This window comes from Amphiura filiformis, chromosome 2, assembly GCF_039555335.1.
Source record: "Amphiura filiformis chromosome 2, Afil_fr2py, whole genome shotgun sequence".
NCBI classification, from domain to species: Eukaryota; Metazoa; Echinodermata; class Ophiuroidea; order Amphilepidida; family Amphiuridae; genus Amphiura; species Amphiura filiformis.
The window spans coordinates 59,432,493-59,454,121 of record NC_092629.1 but is presented as its reverse complement, the minus strand read 5'-3'; the positions used below and the strand labels follow the sequence as shown (position 1 = coordinate 59,454,121).

Here is a 21,629-nt window from a genome sequence, read left to right as displayed (position 1 = left end):
TGTGTCGGGTTGTGTGCATATCTTTGTACTTTTGGGCTTTCATAGGGGGCATGAGTTACACCTCAGTAACCTATGAAGCATAACAATGCAAATTAAATGTCAAAATCAATTGAAATTTGGGGGATTCATGGATATTGCTCTATTACTTTTACCTGTACAGTTCACCTTTCAAAAGTACTAATGAGTGAAAACAGGATTGAAACTTGAGTGATACTTTATAATAGCCTCATTAGGCTAACTCAAACTGATTAAGACCCATCTGTGTGCCGCAGTAGAGTTTCATGTTTATTTTTAAAAGTTTTGCTTTAAGACCATGATCAAGGTCCATTGGTTAACCTCATCACCACATGACCACTTGGGATGTAGACCTTTAAAAATAGAAAGCCATGGCTGATTTGGTGAGAATCAGAAAATTGATTCTCACAAATCAAAATTGATTTGCCTAAAATCATGCTTTTCTACATGCCATAATCTCCCAAGGTGAGGCTTGAGAATCAAGTTTGATTCACACCAAATTTGGAGCCCTGGGGAAAAATGATGATGAAAGAAGGTATTTCAGCATAGAGGGGGTATATTTTTACAGAAGGGCTTATTTTTTATACCTTTAGTTTCAAGAGATGTAAATTTCACAGGTTTTTCAAAATGGCTTTGTTCTTTTATTTTTTCCATTTTATAACAAATATAGGGAATTTGCAAATTTAGCACATAAGGTTGATTGATAAAAATCACCATTCAAATCACATGATTGATGAATAAACAATAGAAAACAAAGAATTTCCCAACCCATTTTGATTTTCTACTTCCTTTCAATCAAACAATTTATATCAAAGTATCTTTTACACATATTTTGATGAGAATTTGCCTGTTCAATATTTAATCACAAAGGTGAAGATGCTGACATTACAGCCCGTGGCAGACGGGGCAGTTACAAATTAGATAATTGATAATTTCTCATATTTCATGTTTTTAAAAGCTAAGGGCTAATATTGCTTTCAGATAGAGCTGTATCAGTGTAGAGCCTTCCCACCCAGAGAAAATGGCTCCAATGATATCCAGGTCTTCTTTTATAACAAGGTTAAAGATGTTGAAAGCTATTAGGCTAATCTTGCTTGAAGATATAGAGCTGTATTAGTGTAGAGCCTTCCCACCCAGAGAAAATGGCTCCAATGAAATCCAGGTCTTCTTTTATAACAAGGTTATATAAGATGAAGTCATCATCTTTCATATGTGATCTGATCCACTCAGGCTAAAGTCCGAAATTTTGAAAATTGAGTTACTACCATTACTTACTTGCTTAATACCTACACTGTACACTTACTGATGTTGAATCCCCGTCTCTTGAGTACTTGTTTACAAAGTTATGTCCATTTTCTATGTTTGTTATTGTTTTTTCTCATCACTTTTTGCCTAGCTCAGTTTCATTATTGCTGACTTTATAGCCTGATTGGACCAGATCTGGTCATGAATATATTATTGTAATACATCACTGTAAAGCATGATATTATCACAGCATAAAGGCTGGTCTTAACCCGGGGGCACTCACATGTTAAGGTGGTACGGGTATGTGCGGAGGTCAAGGGTCCCTTTTTCAGGCTCTCCGGCAGTTCCTTAAGCCCCACATTTGGATCTGCTCCAGTTCTTTGAGCCTCGAATACTGACAATTGTAGCTCTTTAAGCTCAAATTTGGAAATAATTTAGACATTTTTAGCTCAACAGCCTATAATTTGGCCCCAATTTCAGTTCTTCAAGCCCCTATTTTGCCCAAAAATCAGTTCTTAGTTCCCAAAGTTTGGCGCTCACGCATTCACCCCCTACCAAAATTTAAGTTGAGTGCCCCCGGTCTTAACCCTGGAATTATGGAAACTTTTTTGCCTCATAACTGCTAAATTGTTGTTCTAAAGTATGTAAAAGTATACATACTTTATGAATCCATCTGTGTGAGGTCAAATTTGGGTAAAAAAGTTTTGGGAGTAAATCCAACACAAAGGAAACATTTTTTTACCCAAATTTCTTCGGACAATGTAACAATTTTTTTTAAATTCATTTTTAAAAACTATACAAATATCTAGGACCTTATTTTGGTAAACTTCACCCAAAAATATTTGAAATTTAGGGCTAAAATCATGCTTTTTTATAATTTTTGTGTGTGTAAAATTAAGCGTTTAAAACCATTTTTGGTGAGTCAATTGGTGAACTCAAAGTGGGGATCCCCGGGTTTATTATAAAATTAAAAGCTTAAATTTACTGCAATTTTAATTACGGTACAGTAAAATTTAAGCGATAAAAGGTACAGTCACACAATATTTGATGTATACATAAAAAAAATAAACGAAATAAAAAACAATCGCCCAATTAACAATTATACTGGGTAAAATTGAATTTCATGAGAATAATGCACACATTATATTGTAATTGAAAGCTAGGGTAGTCTACTTAAAAAAAATACTTGTCTAATTATCCCTGAAAGCGTAACTTGTCTAATTATCCCTGAAAGCATAACTTGTCTAATTATCCCTGAAAGCATAACTTGTCTAATTATCCCTGAAAGCATAACTTGTCTAATTATCCCTGAAAGCATAACTTGTCTAATTATCCCTGAAAGCATAACTTGTCTAATTATCCCTGAAAGCATAACTTGTCTAATTATCCCTGAAAGCATAACTTGTCTAATAATCCCTGAAAGCATAACTTGTCTAATTATCCCTGAAAGCATAACTTGTCTAATTATCCCTGAAAGCATAACTTGTCTAATTATCCCTGAAAGCATAACTTGTCTAATTATCCCTGAAAGCATAACTTGTCTAATTATCCCTGAAAGCATAACTTGTCTAATTATCCCTGAAAGCATAACTTGTCTAATTATCCCTGAAAGCATAACTTGTCTAATTATCCCTGAAAGCATAACTTGTCTAATTATCCCTGAAAGCATAACTTGTCTAATTATCCCTGAAAGCATAACTTGTCTAATAATCCCTGAAAGCATAACTTGTCTAATTATCCCTGAAAGCATAACTTGTCTAATTATCCCTGAAAGCATAACTTGTCTAATTATCCCTGAAAGCATAACTTGTCTAATTATCCCTGAAAGCATAACTTGTCTAATTATCCTGAAAGCATAACTTGTCTAATTATCCCTGAAAGCATAACTTGTCTAATTATCCCTGAAAGCATAACTTGTCTAATTATCCCTGAAAGCATAACTTGTCTAATTATCCCTGAAAGCATAACTTGTCTAATTATCCTGAAAGCATAACTTGTCTAATTATCCCTGAAAGCATAACTTGTCTAATTATCCCTGAAAGCATAACTTGTCTAATTATCCCTGAAAGCATAACTTGTCTAATAATCCCTGAAAGCATAACTTGTCTAATTATCCGTGAAAGCATAACTTGTCTAATTATCCCTGAAAGCATAACTTGTCTAATTATCCCTGAAAGCATAACTTGTCTAATATTCCCTGAAAGCATAACTTGTCTAATTATCCCTGAAAGCAGCAGGGTAAGTTCCTGTTTCTATTCCATTTGTGATGTGATCAAGCAAAATTAGTCGGAAATATTGATTTTGAGATATAGTCAAACAAAACAAAGGAAGTATTTCCTTTTGTTTTCTACTGTTTTGGAAACTCTTTTTACAACTGCTCATATCTTTTGATCTGGATGTCCAAATTCGACAGGGTTTCTACAAAATGTAGCTTTGCAAATACTGTTTACAATCCTCGAAACAGGAAATTGAATATGTCCGACTTCAGACTGATTAAGGTTTCACACCACATGTATGAAAAAGCAATGCTCATCCTCAATGTAATGAATTCAGGTGGGGTTTTTTTTTTTTTTAACTGAGATTTTAACAAAATTATCCGGTGTTACACTATTTTCTAGGGCTGCTAGCAATACATAATTTTGGAGGCTTCAAAAACGCACCTCAAAATCCAGGAACAAAATATAAAAAATAGCAAAAAAAATTATAATTATTTCCCCAAATGTCAAATAAAGCATTTGGAGGCAAAATATGCAAATTACATCGCAAAATAATGCAATTACATCTTCAGCCCTGCTATTTGGCCTCCATGAGCGACAACGCAATCATAGCGGAGTCAGTACTCCTTGGGTTCTACCTCATTGAAATCACTTTCTCTGTTATTTTACTCATTTTGCATTTTTTCCTGTCTCGTCTCCCTATAGGTAGTTGGATTCTTATACTGGGTGGTTCTTATCAGCTACGAGTGTGTGTTTGGCGGTGTAGGCTGGGCACTGTTTGTTGGCGTATCATGCTGGGTCTTCACTGTCATATTCTACATTATATTTGTACTGGGTGTGCAGCGTAAAGTGACTGTCATCAATTGGGTATTTACGGTAAGTGTATAGGGTGTGGTTTGGTGGTGTCGGCTGGGCGTTGTTTGTTGGCGTATCATGCTGGGTCTTCACTGTCATATTCTACATTATATTTGTACTGGGTGTGCAGCGTAAAGTGACTGTCATCAATTGGGTATTTACGGTAAGTGTATAGGGTGTGGTTTGGTGGTGTCGGCTGGGCGCTGTTTGTTGGCGTATCATGCTGGGTCTTCACTGTTATATTCTCATTATATTTGTACTGGGTGTGCAGCGTAAAGTGACTGTCATCAATTGGGTATTTACAATGTACGGTAAGTGTATAGGGTGTGGTTTGGTGGTGTTGTCTGGGCGTTGTTTGTTGGCATATCATGTTGGGTCTTCACTGTCATATTCTACATTATATTTGTACTGGGTGTGCAGCGTAAAGTGACTGTCATCAATTGGGTACTAGTATTTACGGTAAGTGTATAGGGTGTGGTTTGGTGGTGTCGGCTGGGCGCTGTTTGTTGGCGTATCATGTTGGGTCTTCACTGTCATATTCTACATTATATTTGTACTGGGTGTGCAGCGTAAAGTGACTGTCATCAATTGGGTATTTACGGTAAGTGTATAGGGTGTGGTTTGGTGGTGTCGTCTGGGCGTTGTTTGTTGGCATATCATGCTGGGTCTTCACAGTCATATTCTACATTATATTTGTACTGGGTGTGCAGCGTAAAGTGACTGTCATCAATTGGGTATTTACGGTAAGTGTATAGGGGTGTGGTTTAGGGGTGTCGGCTGGGCGCTGCCGCTGCTTGTTGTGTATCATATATATTGGGTGTTCACATTATATTTGTACTGGGTGTGCAGCGTAAAGTGACTCATCAATTGGGTATTTACTGGAAGTGTTTAGGGTGTAGCTTAGGGTGGGTGCTCACCATCATGTTCTACATTATATTTGTACTGGAAGTGCAGCGTAAAGTAACTCAGCAATTGGGTATTTCGGCAGGTGTGGGGTGTGTGTTAGGGGTGTCGGATACAAATGTAGGCTCTATTGGTAAGCTTATCATGCTGGGAGGGCAGGGTAAAGTAACTGTCATTAATTGGGCATTTACGGTAGTGTATATGTAGTATATGTGACCGTACATGGCGAATGAACCATAAATTCCTCCCCCGGTCAATTTTGTTTTATTTCATGTTTAGAAAATCTACATCATAAACTTTAAAATGGTATATTATTGGACTTCAAACGATATCCAGAAGCGGGGTTATGGTTTGTTGAACTTTGCTCCTTCAACAAAATGGTAGCTTTTTTCGTTTCTACACGTGTCTCTTTTTCCACATTGCTGGCAATAAATATCAAACAGTCATAATTGGCGGTCATTTCAAATCATCCCCAAGTCAACGAGGTTCAAGAAAGTTCTCTCATTGTTAATTGTTGGTTATACATACCTATACAAAATACAATGCCAGGTAACCCACCACTTGAACAGGATTTAGCCAAAGCAAACAAAGACCAGAGCTATTAAAAATTCTATAGCCATCTAAGGTAGAAGCTTATTATCCTCTTCAACAATATGATTATTGATTGGTGTTTGACTATCAAAATGAGATAGATATCGCGCCAGCTAGCGGTACAGATGAATACGACCTTTGTGCACATTTTACACTGTAACTCAGAATACAATTTAGGACATTTACGACTCATTCGTGCTGTACTGTATTAATTGATTGATTTCACTGATTGATTGACTTTCAGGAATTGATCAACAATGCTATTTGGTGTTTCCTACACTTGATTGCAGCCATTGTGGTCAGTGTAGCAGCTGGTAAGCGGTGGACATGTTTATTGGGCGGAGATGGAAAACTGGATTTTGGAGCAGTAAGTATCCCATGATTTAGAAGGGCATGGTCTGAATTCTGTTTCTATCTTACATTGAAGCCCTTCATTAAAATAATATGTTTCCAAAGTTTGAGTTGTATTGCTGCAGCGATTTTCATTTGAGAAGCAAAAACGTGTATAAAGATGTCCCTTATTGTACATACTTCCAGTTTTGGTTACCACAAATCACCATGTTTTTGTTCATAGGATCTCAACAAAACTTATCTTGGGCGTTACATTTTACCGGGTAATGGGAAAAATATGAGCCACCTTCTGATACCAAAATCTTGATTCAAAAGTGAAAACATTTTGCATGGGGTATTTTCCATTTTTAAAAGTGAACTATTTTGAGACGACGAGCTGATAAAGATCAAAACTTGTTTTCTTTGTTTTATCAGAATCAGTCTATTTTTCATAGAGTGTTTTGTTTGGTCTGTTACTTTATTTTGCAGGCTAGTATTCTTTACACTGGGGATAGTCCTATAGGGTGTACACGAATTGGGGTCAAGGTTATTGTCTCCATTTTTATTTTTCACCATAGATTACAGGCTGTGTATTATGCATCCTGTTGGTGTACACAGAATGCATAATACACAGCCTGTACCATAGATTGCAGGCTGGGTATTGTGTATTCTCTATGGCGTTAGTCTTTTCTTCAACGTCCGTGACTTTCAAGGAATGGGAGGTATTAACAGCGTACGCTTTGGTGGTGGCAGTACAACAGCCACAACAACAACCACAACAACCCACCAATCAACGGTTGTTACATCTAATGAAGGGACAGTGGAGCCACCACCGCCATACCCATACCCTTAAAATGGATTCACATGATTAGGTTTGGGATTTGCTTCACATTAACAACCAGCAGGTGGATCCTTTATATAAAACAGCTTGTAAACACCTGCTGGGACTAACTGTTTTCCTTTAAACAAGACAAGAATGTTCACTGTTCAGGATATTTCATTGGTGACTTAACACTCTCCACACAGCTGTCGACTGCAGACGACAAGTTTCAAATTTTGTTTTAAAATTCAAAATGTAAATTTTCATGACCATATTTGGAATTAGCATGAAAAATACATTAAAATGAGTACAAACAAGCCTAGTATTGGTTCAGTGGTTCTTAGATAGTTCTTGATATTTTGAGAAAATATCACTTTTGTTGAATATGGTTAGCACACAGAATATTAAAGCATAGATCGTAAAGAAAGGGACAACAAACAGTGGTATCTCTTTGGTGTGTCTTACCTGAACACAAAGACATGCCATCAAATCAATTTATCAATTTAATCAAAGTGCAATAACACATACATCTCTCATCCACTCAATTGCATTATCAATGGCAATCCAATGGAATGTTGTGCTATGGGTAGGGGTCTTCAAAGAAGAAGTGAAACTGGGTCTGAATAAATAGCAGGGAGGCTACACATTAATATTGAATGTAAGCAGTTGCTGCCTTTGAAATATGCAAGAAACGGTGAAATGCAGTCTTGTTTAAGGAGCTGTAATTATCCTAGCTGTACACGTATTTATACTCATTTACTGCCTGTGGATACCCCTCTCACTAAAATAGTATAATCCGTGCAGCCTCACTTCTCACGCCATAGTTCAATGACCACCATAAAACTGTGTTAGCTTCAAGTTTGACATCATTTTATAGAGTAATATATTTTGTTGTACCCAAGATTGGAATGTACTATAAGGCACTGGTGTCTTGCAGGAGGGGTAAATTGGGCTATTCCAGGTGAAATCAATACACCCCTTAAGACATGACCTTAATCTCCCACACAGGGGGTGTAGCTTTCGCATGGGATCACCCATTCACTGTTTCAGGTAACCCCATTTGACATTCACACCCCCTGTGTGGAAGATTAAGGTCATGTCTTGTATGGATTTCTACTGGAATAGCCTGATCTTTACACTAGGTAGTTACAGGTCTGCGATCTAGTTCTGTTCAAATCAATTTGATGTGTTGTAATCTCAGACCTAATATTATTCACTGCGGATCACATGGTCATGATTGTTACCACGTTGAACTATTCCAGATGAAATCCATACACCCCTGTATGGAACACATTCACCTATTAATCTCCCACCAGCAGCCCTCGAATTAACCCACGGCATTTTGCTGTGGGTGCCCATCCCCACTGCCGTAATGCCCTCAAAATATGTCCTTTACCCAAGGCAGTCACTTGCCGTGCCCTCTAATGAAGTTGCCGTCGGTGCCCCAGCCCTGCCCTTTCATTATAAAGTCATCTATCAGACTGTTTGTGTGTGTTTTCTTCACTTTTGAGAAATTGCCTTGGTGCCCTTCTCAAATTTTCAACAGTTGCCATCATGCCCTCTTGAAATATTACAAACTGCCGTGCTGCCTTACCTTTTCAGTGAAAATCCACGGCAATTGTCAACTTGCCCTAAAAAGGTTGCCGTGCCCCTTCAGATCCTTAATTCGAGGGCTGCCCACCAGGGAAGACTTCAAATGGAGTTGCCCATTCAGTTAACCACATTATTTTCACAACCCCTGTGTGGAAGATTAAGGTCATGTCTTCCATAGGGGGTGCAAGGATTCCAACTGGAATGGCCCAATTGGAAGAATAATGACTGGAAGTAATTCAAGTAACATAAAATATGCTTATAAATGTAAGCACTCATAATCATATACTCTTATTGATTTATTAATATCAAAGAAATTTGTAAAGTATGAAATTCTAAACTTTAATACCATTTTACGTTTGGCTGAAAAGATCAGTTATTTTGTTCTTGAAAATGATTTGTTTTTGTATTTATTGTGCTTGATAGCTAGAGGCAGAGAAGATGAGAATATTCTCATCTTCTCTGCTAGAGGTAATAACTCATTTTTTATTTGCATTATACAATCATGTACGTAGAAATTTATAATTTTTTTAAAAGTTAAAACCAAATCATTGATACAAATTTTATAGTTCATGTCTGTGATAATCCTTGGTGAAGGTGTTCATTGTCACTACTTTTTGGCCTCTAAGAACTATATTGATTGGTTACTATTATGTATTGAGCCAATCAGAGATATGGTAAGTATAGTCAGTAGGGCTGAAGGGATTAAGCTTAAAATTGGTGAGAGATCTAAGAGTTATGTTTTGATTGGTTAATCAGATGATTATATCATGCAGTTAACCAATCAGGGGCTCTGTTAGAAAGTCAATAGTGCCCACATGATTATAACAACTTATGGTTTGCTAAATCAGTGAATCAGACACATATAGAGTTAACTCTTTCCAATGCAATAGTTTGGGTCTCTAAATAGTGTACGACTGACAGCAAGAAGAAAATGTGACTTAGATAGCAGGCACCCTCATCTCTATTTGAATGGAGATCGAATCTATGTCTAGAATTCACATATATGGTATCACGCTCCTTGCAGAAAATAAATTGTGCACTATTAATCAGTGACAGTTAGTGCTCAGTGCCAGAAGTGGGTAAGTGCAATAGCTGCCATGTGTAGATGAGTGCAATATATGTAAATTGTCAAATGTTCACAGGGCAGCTATTGCTCTTACCCATTTCTGGCACTGAGCAGTCGTCAGGGACTTGGATTACAAAAGTGGCAGAATTTTAAAATCTGGAATATATTAGTAATGCTTAGATGATGTAGATAAATTATATTTTATTTGTGTGGTTAATGTTGTCATAGAAACAGATCAGTTTAATCTGTGACTGAAAAATTTCCTGATCTAAAGAGGATTTTGTTTAATATTATAAGTGTGGATTTGAATATACATACATTCTACATAAGGCACTAATATGTACATGAGAAGAAAGCATGTATGTAAAGCTTTCATTATGACACTGTATTCTTATGGTATCGCACAATTGAACACAAATGAACCATTTTGAAGCTTAGCTAATCAAGTTTTACTCAGAGATGGCAATCTTGCTTTGCCGTTTATACTATTATTAGGTCAGTTACGGTACACAACATTGCAATTTGAGTCTGTTCTTAGCTATAGAAGCAAATTCAGAAGCTCTTGGCAACCTGTATAGCAAAATTGATTATGTATAGAACATACATTCTGGTTAAGTTAAGGATATCCCGTGCATTCACACAGGAAAACAACAGCTCAAGAAATTCATATGTCGTCACTGGATGGGGAAAACCTCATGTTCTTTTTGCCCTTGAACATAGATGAAGCAACCTCTTCAATAAAAAGTCTACACTTACAAGGCTTTATCCATGTTCAAGGGCCAAAAGTACATATATTTTTCCCGCCCAGTGACGATGTGCAATTGCTGCCTTTAGCTGTATTTTGCATTTGCAGAGAAATCCTCACACATGAGAAATGTGTATCTCATGAGGCATAGGCTTTTGAGATTGGTCACCGGGTATTTGATGGTGCTCCCATTACCCTGACCTTAACAGTGCTACAAATTTTGAATAAACAAAGGCAGTTATTGCACTCACATGATGAACCTATCGGTCAAAAGATTTGATTCTCGTTCATTGCTACATTATTATCCTGTATAGTACACCATTGTGGTTTGGTTTCTATGGCAACCTGAAAGTAAATAATGAAATGTATATATAAATGATGTCAAGAATATAAGATTGTGCAAATTCAGGGTTGCCAAAAACATTTAGCCCAAATCACGGGTCAAATCATCCAAAGTCGCCCAATTTTTCACTTAAACCATTGGTTTCTATTGGACAGGAAACTACCGAAAGTCACAGTGTGTGTGCCAATGTTAAGAAGTCACCCAATTTTTTTCTTAACCATTGGTTTACATGGGACAGGAAATGTTCAAAAGTCACAGGCAAAATCTTGTAGCCCAATTTGGCTACCAAAATCGCAGGTTGGCAACCCTGTGTAAATTATGTATGATATGTTGTTGATTGTAAACCATGTGATCTTGCCTACAGTGTTGCCAGTTTTGTCAGCAAATAGTTGACAACTATATACTAACATGACCCAGTAATTAATATATTCCTAATTGTACTAGCTAACTAGATGACATCAAATATATGACTGGGGTTCATTTGCAGTTGATTTGTTGGTTGGTTGATTGATTGATTGATTGATTGATTGATTGATTGATTGATTGATTGATTGATTGGTAGTTCCCATACAGCAAATTTAATCAAACCTTAATAATCATTCCCTTCAGAAAACAGACAGACCTACTATGAAGAAAAAGGGTGGCTTCAAGGCAATTTATAGAGACTGCTTTTGTTTATCAATTAAAAGGTTGATTTATTGTATCTGATAATTATGAAGAATATGTAATAAGAATAGATCATGAGTTTGGCCTGGATCTTAACATGCATAGAAAATGTTTGGAAAATTGTGCTATTCCAGCTGAAATCCATACACCCCTATGGAAGACATGACCTTAAACTCAGGGAGTGTAGATTTCTGTAGAGTGTAGATTTCAAATGGAGTCACTAATTCAGGTTCAACCTCATTTGAAATTCACACTCCTTGTGTGGGAGATTAAGATCATGTCTTCCATAGGGGGTGTATGGATTTCAACTGGACTAGCCCATTGGTGCAGGGGTTAGCCAGGATCCAAAAACTGCCTGTCCACAGACCCGTTGGCTATTCATCAGAAATTGACTTGTAGACATTATAGAGGCTTTAAGATGATTTCAAGTAAACTTTTGAAAGAAAATCTACTATAAATTAATCTCTTGTGGGATTTTATTGGATGGATGGGTTTATGTACAGCCTAGACATTTTTCAGGTTGTCAAAATTTGCCATCGCCCATTTTATAAGATGGATGGGTGGGTCCCAGGCTAATGCTGGTTTCATACTTTGTCTACCGCTTGCTGCTCTGACGATGATTTTATTTTTCTTCACTGCAAAGTCCCACCAGAAACACTAGCGGTGATCAGCGGCAAGCCGATATATAGATCACTCCACCGCTTTGCCCAAAGCAGCAGATCGCTAGGAGTTGAATTCAAATCAACTCAGGAGCAGTGCCGCTCTGACATATATGAGAAAAGGATAAAATTTTTGTTGAAGGAGCACAGAACGGTGCTGAGTGACAACATTGGCTTTCGTGCCGCTCCGCTTGCAGAAAAAGTGCAAGCGGCATGATAAGCGTCACGCTGCTCAGCAGCAAGCGACAGAAAGTATGAAATCGGCGTAAGCCCTTGCATAGGTGTGTATATAGAGGGTCAAACTGGATTTTCTCCCTTATGTACGAAAGTATAGTTCTACCACTAAACAGAAAAACAGTCGCCCTTAAGTCCTTCATTTTATACCTGCATTGGTGTTTTTTTACCTTTGTACATATATAGAGGATTACACTTAATCATACATATATTTGACTATTTAAGTGATATTAGTGTTCAGAACAGATGATCCGCTGATGGGAAATGGCCTTTTGATAAATGATACATTACGAGTTAAAAAATATGCATTAAAATTCTTGTTTAGAAATTGATCAAATGGAATTTAATTTAATTTTTAATAAAAGGTGCGTTAAAAGTTTTTATAATCACCCATATAATCCTTAAAGCTTCTTGTGATAATCATAACGAGAATGTGCCTAATTATGCATATGCAAATTTAGGGTCCCCTTATTTATGAAAAAAATGTGCTTGTTTTATTTATAACATCTTTAAAAAAACAAGAATTTTAATATAAACCATAATAAACAATTTTGATTATGTGTCAAAAGGTCATTGCCTTTTTTGGATCATCTATGTATTACTATTATGTATAGTTTGCGTATATTATTGGCTAGTATCAATAGGCCCTAATGTAGTTTATTAGCAAATTAAATGGTGTGCTACAGTTTGATCAGCTCGTAATCGGCAAACCTTATAGCATTGCGGATTAATTTCAATATATTTTATTTGGAGAATTGTCTTATGACATTTCACCAGACGTATTACAAATTACTTATGGAAGTTATGTACTTCATCTACTTTCTTTAATACACAAAATATAGACCAGGCAGATCAACTATATCACTCTTAACGTGGATCTACTTTTCGCCGTAGCGATAAAAGCCTAATAATTCCCGGCGATTACGAGCTGATCAAAGTATAGTATGTGGTACTGTATAAGTGGTAATTTTCGTGTGCAGTTATTTTTGCAATTTGCAGTGAGAGACAAATTTTCGCTATTGTCCAGTCCTTCCCTATACTTGTAATTCATTATTGCATATATTCGTGAGGTGTAATTTTCACGGTTGGAGCTCTAATCACAAAATTCGCAAAAATAAAACCCTCGCGAAAACTACCACTTATACAGTAACTTATTGGGCAGGCAGTACAACATCAGCTTTTTGTAGTCTACAAGTTGTAACTTCATATCATTTGAAATTCACTCATCTCCCCTGAAGACTTTTCTTAAAACTTCCACAGGGGGAGTATGGATTTCGAATAGAATTGCCCAGTGACTAATCTTGCTTCACTGTGCCATTGTACTTTTAAATCTTGGCGAAGAAAAATCAAAACATGTGAAGAACAATGTATGATAGCAATGCTGATCTATAGCCCATTTAAGTGATTCTAGAATAAAATCCACCATTTTTCAGGTCTATATTAGTGTCATTACTATGAGCAGTATGACAAAATGTGATGTGATCAAGCTAAAAAAGTTGTTTGTCACTAATTTTGATTTGGAGATATAGCCAATATTTTAACAACGTTCAACTTTGTATTTTATAGTTCGAAGCAACATTAAAATGACCATATCTCTAGAACTGTAAGTCCATTTGTGATGGTGTTTTCATCAAAATAGAGGTCTGAAAAATGGAACATAAAATGAACTTAAAAACTGGATTTTGATTTTGTTCAACAAATGACTTATTTTTCTTGATCATGTCACAAATATATTTTATAAAATACTACTAAAAGAGTACCCCTTGTCAATAATAAGAATTGTGCATTTGTTTATTTGTGTTACTGTTTTAAATTATATCATTTATTGTGTGTTGCTTATTTGTATGTATATTATTTTCCCAATGAATTGAAATACAATTATTAACATATCAAAAACTTATGTTCAGATATTGTGTAAATTGAAAGCATTGAGTACCCAAGTTTGTCAAATTAATCAGTGAACATTAATATGAAATCAATATGTTATCATTATTTTAACCAAAACTATTAACAGTGCATTATCCAGTTGAAATCCATACACCCTTTGAAAGACATGACCTTAATCTCCCACACATAAGAGTTGCCCATTCAGATAACCCTATTTGAAATTCACAATCACACTCCCTGTGTGGAAGAGTAAGGTCTCATATTCAACAGGGGTGTATGTATTTTAACTGGACTAGCCCAATTTATATTGTGCAGATGGTGTTTAATCTAGAGGACATAAAATATCCCATATAAAGAAAAACATTTTCAAGTATGCACAAACAGGTTACCAAGAAACATGTTGGGTTTAAAGGTGTAGAGCATTTGAAGAACAATCACAAAATGGGGGAGAGGGTGACAAGATGCTTCCCTTGGCTATGCTACTGAGATGGAGGGGTATCCCCGTCAGTCCAAAACATTGTCTATCCGAACTCCCGTCAGTCCGAAAACCTGTTAAAGTTAGGGCAAGGGTTTTCGGACTGATTGATGGGTTTTCGGACTGATGGGGGTTCGGCTAGACGGCGTTTCGGACTGACGGGTGTCCCCACGATGGCCATCATATCCCTGTGATCATAACCACGTCACATCTGCTCACAAATGCACAATAATCAGATTAGACAAGTAGAGTATTTAAGAAGTGTTTAACATGATGCTTACAAATTAATGCACTTTACTTTTAATATAGCACAGATTATGGAGAATGTGTCATTCCATTTCCATTTGGAAGACCTTGGTTACTCCATTTGAAAACCATACTCCCCTATGGAAGACCTTGGTTACTCCATTTGAAATGTGGGCGATTAAGATCATGTCTTCCACAGGGGGTGTATGGATTTCAACTGGAATAGCCGAATACAAGATGATGATGACCACCACTTACTTTCACACGCCACATGTGTATATAAAAATGGTTGTAAAACAATTGTAAGAACCTATATTGGAGCAGCACAACTGCTTCTGCACACATCCTGACTCACATTGCGTGTATTTCCTGGTAGTAGTGGCACTGAGGATTTTTATCCAGGGAGGAACTGAAAAATTACCTTATATTTGGATATTTTTACCCATAATAAGGATTTTCAGCAGGCCTGTAGCCAGGAGGGATGTGGTGGGGTGATGTACCCCTAAATCTGCAAAAAGTTTGCTTTGTCTGTAAAAAAAAAATAGCACAATTGCCACAACAGGGATTTTCAGCAGGCCTGTAGCCAGGAGGGATGCAGTGGGGATGATGCACCCCCTAAATCTGCAAATTTTAAGAAATTTTTGGCATTATAGTAATGTATGAAAACCTGTCATTTTCACTACATGCACTATATGAATTTTACACCATTTAGATAGCCAAAAGGATCTCATTTAAGGTTGGTTTTAACCCTGGAATTATGAAAACCTTTATGTAATGTTGTCCGGGAAAAAAATTGGGCAAAAAATGTTTTTTGGGATTTTTTTTTTACAAAACTGAGCATTTTTACTCAAATTTGACCTTACACACAGATTCATCAAGTCTTTGCCATCCTATTTACTCTTATATACTTTAGACCAACAATTTTGCAGTTATTATGATGTCCACAAGTTTCCATAATTCCAGGGTTAGGAGCAACCTTAATGGCATAGTCAAGAACCTCCATTTACCACCAGTAGCTCAAATTTTGACCTCAAGTTGGGAGTATGAGCTTTTGTACCCAACACATTCAAAGGCCACTCTAAGAATGTACAAACATATCAGTGTTAAGGAACTGTGTCTTCACAGATGAGTCACATTAGTCTCATCTCCAATGACATCGTTCAGCAACCTCCATTCAACAATCATTCCACAAAAGTTGACCAAGTTGGTGGGTATGAGTTTTAATACCCAACATGCTTAGGTCATTATGTGAATGTACATCCATATTAGAGTTAAGGAACTTTGTCCTAACAGTTGAGCATGTTGGAGATCCTAGCAGTAGATACTAATTCAACCCGACAGAAAAACATTGTAAAGATTTAACCCATTACTGAACCCATTTCTATGTAAACTTGTATGTATTATGTAAAAATAAATGTGAGCTTGTAATAAAGTTCAAACTCTAAAAATGTTGTTTGGTTTTGTTGCCTTGGTTTAATAGATTAGGAAGCACAGCAGAAAATAACGGTATCCCAGAGTGCTTAGCGCAAACAAGACCACATAGAGGCCTAGCTCATAGACAGTGCTGTAGCTAGGATTTCTTTAGAAGGTGAGGCAAGGAAAGTTTCAAGGGTTGAAATATGACAAAAATGGTGCAACATCTTGCTGCCCCCCCCCATTTTGCTAAAAAAGTACAAAAAGACCTAAAATCTTAAATATTAGAGCAGTCAGCCCACAGGGGACAAGACTTCTCACAGGTGAAGTTGCCTCCCTTGCCCCTCCCCTTGGCTATGCCACTGTAAAGAGACGGAGATAACACACCAAAAAAGCCTGCGTTTATTCAAATAGAATTGTTTTCATCAACCGTGTCACAAATCATACATGTTGTTGCGTTTATGCGAAAAATACACGGTAACATGCGGGTGTAGTAGACATGGCAGTTTTGTCTGTCACACTTCGTGGAATGATTGGCCCTTATTGAAAAACAGAATGATGATGCTGGACTATGCCTGTATTGTCTGTAGTTAATTTTTGGTCTTTGCCTAGAATCCTGCTATACTTTGGTTGATTGCAGGTGCGTAGCCAGGGGGTGTCATTTAAAGAAATTCAGGCTGCACATCTGCTTCATTGGGTGGTGATTGTTCGTAAAATGTCAACAAGGTCAATTACAAATCTTGAGACTTAACTCTTCACAGTGGCAATGCCCCCAATAAAAACAAAAAAAATGTCCTTTTTTAAAAATTATTTTGCCCCCTCCCCCACCCCCGAAAAAATCCTGGTGCCGCCACTGCCTCTTCAGCCATCTCAATTTTACAAAATTAAAATGTGTGGTTTGGTCATATGTAGGTCCTGCAGTGAGGTAATATGGGAAGGCATGATCATATGTTGTGGAAGTAACATATTTTCTGTATCATTTAGAAATGTTGCAAACCTTATCTGGGTGTGAATTGTACATACTTCCCCCTTTAAAGGTGGATGGTCAGATTTGTTCATATTCAATTTTTAATCTAACATTGAGGCCGACCATTAAAGAAATCTTGATTCCAAATTTTTAGGTTATATTGCTCCACCAAGATTTGATATGAGAAGCAAAAACATCAAGAAGATAGTTATATATAAGGCCTAATATGTGTAAGTGGTTACCACATTTGTACACCAAACGAAATTTGGGCATTAAAGATTATGGCATGTAGAATAAGCATGATTTTAGGCAAATCAATTTTGATTCTCACAAACTTAAGTTCAGGAGAATCATAGACTATGCCATAGTCGAATTTTATTAAAAATATGTTATTATTAGTCATGATGAACCCATTTCGTTGAACTCAAAATTATACTGATGTTTATTAAAATTAAAGTATTCAATAGTAAAATGGTCATAAAGAGTTAAAAATATCAGACGATTAGTGGCAATAAAAGTAATTGAATGCAACATTATCTTGCATAATTATAACGGCTCACTTTAATACTGAACAATTCTGATTTTGGAATCTACCAGTTTATTGATAGCGAACCCCGAAATTTCGACTATGAACTTTGAATTGTAAGCAGAACTTTACCCCTGGACTTTGCTCTCTAAAACACACTGTCAAGCATACTTGTTTATATCAGTCCATTAACCACAAGTACTAAGCATGGACGCGCTAGATGTTTGATGAGAGATTAACTTTCGCGTCAACACAAAGCGCCGCAAATACCACAGACAGTTGTTTACGGTGTAGTTAATGGTAATGGCGCGGGCCCAGACGATTAAAACCATAACGAGGTATGGGCGACCAATCACAAGGCAGATCCATTTAAAGATGCATTACATCATGGACAATTTTAGTTAGGCCAGAAATTGGCCTAACTCTCCATAGAGTCCCGTGTTAAAAATCTTAACCGCAAGGCAATGTCAGTAGTCCACTTGGGAAGCTAACAAACAGAGGGAGTAGGGTGACTGATCAGATGTGAAAATCTATCAATTGTGCACACATTAAGGGCTGGGGTATGAACGTTTGGACAGTATTTATTTTGGGACATTAGAGCACATCAGACATATCGAATTGCATTCTGAATACGAAGAATGTCATTCTGATATCAAATAATTTTGTTTTTTTGAAATTCGCAATTTAATACACATTTTATGGCAAATCATTAAAAATTGATATTTTTGATATTTAACAGTACTCGAAGTAAACTTGTAGGTATGTAGGTGGGATGAAATCCCGACGATCAATTGAAAATTTTGACCTTTCGTATTGAAGATATGGATTTTTTCCCAAAACACCAAAAAAAATAGGTCTTTTTGGGAAAAAAATCTATATCTTCAATATGAAAGGTCAAAATTTTCAATTGACCGTCGGCTTTTCCTCCCTGCTACACACACTTTAAGAATATATCATTAGATTTATATAATTTACTTCGAGGACTGTTATATATCAAAAATTTGAAAAATATCAAATTTTATAATTTGTCATAAAATTTGTATTATATTGTGATTTTCAAAAATGAAAATTATTTGATATCAGAAAGACATGCTTCGTATTCAGAATGCAATTCGATAGGTCTGAGGTGCTCTCATGTCCCACAAAAAATACTGTCGAAACGCAATAAACGCTCATTTTAGATCCCTCAATTAAATCAGAGTTTTAAGCTTAAATACAATATCCAGAGTATGCACAATGGGCAAGTGGATTACGGGGTAGTCTAGGAGAATCACTGCAAGAATCAATTTTCTGATTCTCACCAGACGTGGCTTTCTATTTTTAAAGGTCCAATTTCTGAAGAAAAAAAACCTATACATTACTGGAAGACTATACATCCCAAGTGGTCATGTGGTGATGAGGTTAACCAATGGACCTTGATCATGGTCAAGCGAAACTTTTAAAAATAAATATGAAACTCTACTGTGGCACACAGATGGGTCTTAATCAGTTTGAATTAGCCTAATGAGGCTATTATAAAGTTAATCACTCAAGTTTCAATCCTGCTTTCACTCATTAGTACTTTTGAAAGGTAAACTGTACAGGTAAAAGTAACAGAGCAATATCCATGAATCACCCCAAATTTCAATTTTTTGACATTTAATTTGCATTGTTACGCCTCATAGGTTACTGAGGTGTAACTCATGCCCCCTAGAAGCCCAAAAGTACAACTTTAGATATGCACACAACCCGACACAAAACTACACAGCACAAATGATGATCATACACGTACTCTATCCTATACCATCCATAGATCATCTAAATATGATCCTACCATGATAGAAGTTAATAATTAGATGTTGGCTGCAGAGTGGAATTGATGGACATTTAGGCACAACATGCAAATATGCTCATTAATTAATTTATGCAAATAACATGAAACAAAACTACATAGAGCATGTATGTAGTCACCATACTTCATCAGCCTACCAAGTTTGATATAATAATTATTGGATGGCTGAGCATGATACCATAACATATCGGATGAGTCATAAAAATATCGGACGAGCCAACGGCGAGGTCGATATTTGTATGACGAATCCGATATGTTATGGTATCATGCGAAATAAGCCATCCAATATTATCATTATTAGGTTTTCTTAACTCCTAATAACCCTGAAAACATAATAATGAAGTTGATCGGTTATTGCATTGAAGTTGATTGGTTAAATGCGTTTAAGCTGCAGAGCGCAGCCATGCAGCCAACCAACTATATATCTGCACCAGTATACTGCGCCAAAAAAGTATCCGAACACTTGGGAAAAAATCTTAATTTTAAAACTAAACCATATTTGGGTAAAATTATATTTTTAATAGACGCACTAGGCCTATCCAATCTTGACTTTAATCTCAGGGATGTAGATTTCAAATGGAGTCTCCCAGTCAGGAAACCCCAGTTGAAATTAACACTCCCTGTGTGAGACATTTAAAAAGGCAATGTCCAGGGGTGTCCAGAAAATTGAAATTATTCCCTCACGCTACTGTACTGCGGTCACATCCTTCCCCAACCTTGTTATTATATACTTGTGCCATACTGTTTCTTGTTGCCTCCATTCCCCAGCTGCTGTAACGAAAATAGATTTTCGCTCATTCTCTAAAATTGGTTATTTGAGCTCGTGTGAGGCTTATGGTCTTATTTTTGTATTGTTACACGTACCTATCTCTCTTGGACTAGTTATCATGATTTTTATAACCAAATTTATCAATTTTGATTCGTCTTCAATTTTGATGTTCTGGTCATGCATTTTTATAAGCTTACTGAATGAAGAGTATTGTATTACTCGATCACCAGTCACTGATTTTGTCGCCAGATTTTCATGATCCAAATTCTTTTATTCAAATTAATAAAAGTTTATAGCAAAGCACAGGTGGAAATACTATCAAAATTACTTTCATTGAAATCTAAAATGAATTCCAGTGTAAATTAATTGATTTAAAATGATGCGTTTCGTGCATATTTTCGATCAAGGAAAGTTTTTATTTGTTTACTAGTTGCCAGTTCTTAGTCAATTTTGGGTATAATTCTCTGAATCTAGTAAAGATTCTGTAAAATTTGCGGCCCTGGCAACTCGCTTTTCATTCTGGAGATCGACCCCGTTTGGGGATGTCTATGGTCGGATTCTCGCTTGTCTGGGTTTGCGCTGCGTTCGTTTTTCATGTTTTTCAGTCAATCAGAAACCTTTTCGGTGAGTGAGGTCTCGTGAGCAGAATGTGCTGTTTATTGCTCACGAGAAAGAACGATAAATTGCTCGCGAGTTTGGAAAACTGATTTTTCTGCTCACTCAAGTCTCGTTTTGTGTGTGTTTTCGCGATAAATTGCTCAAGTGCTATAAAAAGCGGCTGCTCGCCAAAATAAAATTGCTCACTTTTTGGTTTGACGCTGCCAGGGGCAGTCACGCCCCTGGTCGCGAACTATTTTACCGTAGTTAACATTTGAATAGGGAGCCCGTTTAAGCAACTGTATACGTGGTGTCCCGCCTATTAGGGTTAGGGTTAGGGTTAGGGTTAGGTTTAGGGTTAGGGTTAGGGTTTAGGTTTAGGGTTAGGGTTAGGTTTAGGGTTAGGGTTAGAGTTAGGTTTAGGGTTAGGGTTAGGGTCTTAGGGTTAGGGTTAGGGTTCAATATTGATCGGAGATAGGGCCTATATACGTATTAACTAGTAATATGTGACTCCTCGCCACAACTGAGCCCGGATGTCGCCAGTGCCACTATTGAGATATGCTCCATCGAACTTAACAATAAACAATAGGAGACAAAGGATTTATTGACTGTTTATTGATTTTTCACTACTTAAATG

The 21,629-nt window shown here is 36.7% G+C and overlaps 1 protein-coding gene across 1 annotated transcript; it reads left to right on the top strand.

Moving 5' to 3' along the window:
• The first annotated feature begins 386 nt into the window (after window positions 1–386).
• On the top strand, window positions 387–13,248 carry LOC140141791 (uncharacterized). Its single transcript, XM_072163658.1, has 6 exons — window positions 387–398; window positions 4,182–4,352; window positions 4,603–4,642; window positions 4,938–5,074; window positions 6,070–6,192; window positions 6,802–13,248. Exons 1-6 carry the CDS (start codon window positions 387–389, stop codon window positions 7,006–7,008), a joined length of 690 nt encoding a protein of 229 aa, XP_072019759.1. The 3' UTR covers window positions 7,009–13,248.
• Window positions 13,249–21,629: the final 8,381 nt, after the last annotated feature.

Excerpts from the sequence above, each read along its gene's own strand:
- LOC140141791 (XM_072163658.1), top strand. Across the intron at positions 4,643-4,937 it reads TTGGGTATTTACAATGTACG|TGTATAGGGTGTGGTTTGGT; the intron begins GTAAGTGTATAG and ends ATTTACGGTAAG. Across the intron at positions 6,193-6,801 it reads GAAAACTGGATTTTGGAGCA|ATTGCAGGCTGGGTATTGTG; the intron begins GTAAGTATCCCA and ends CCTGTACCATAG.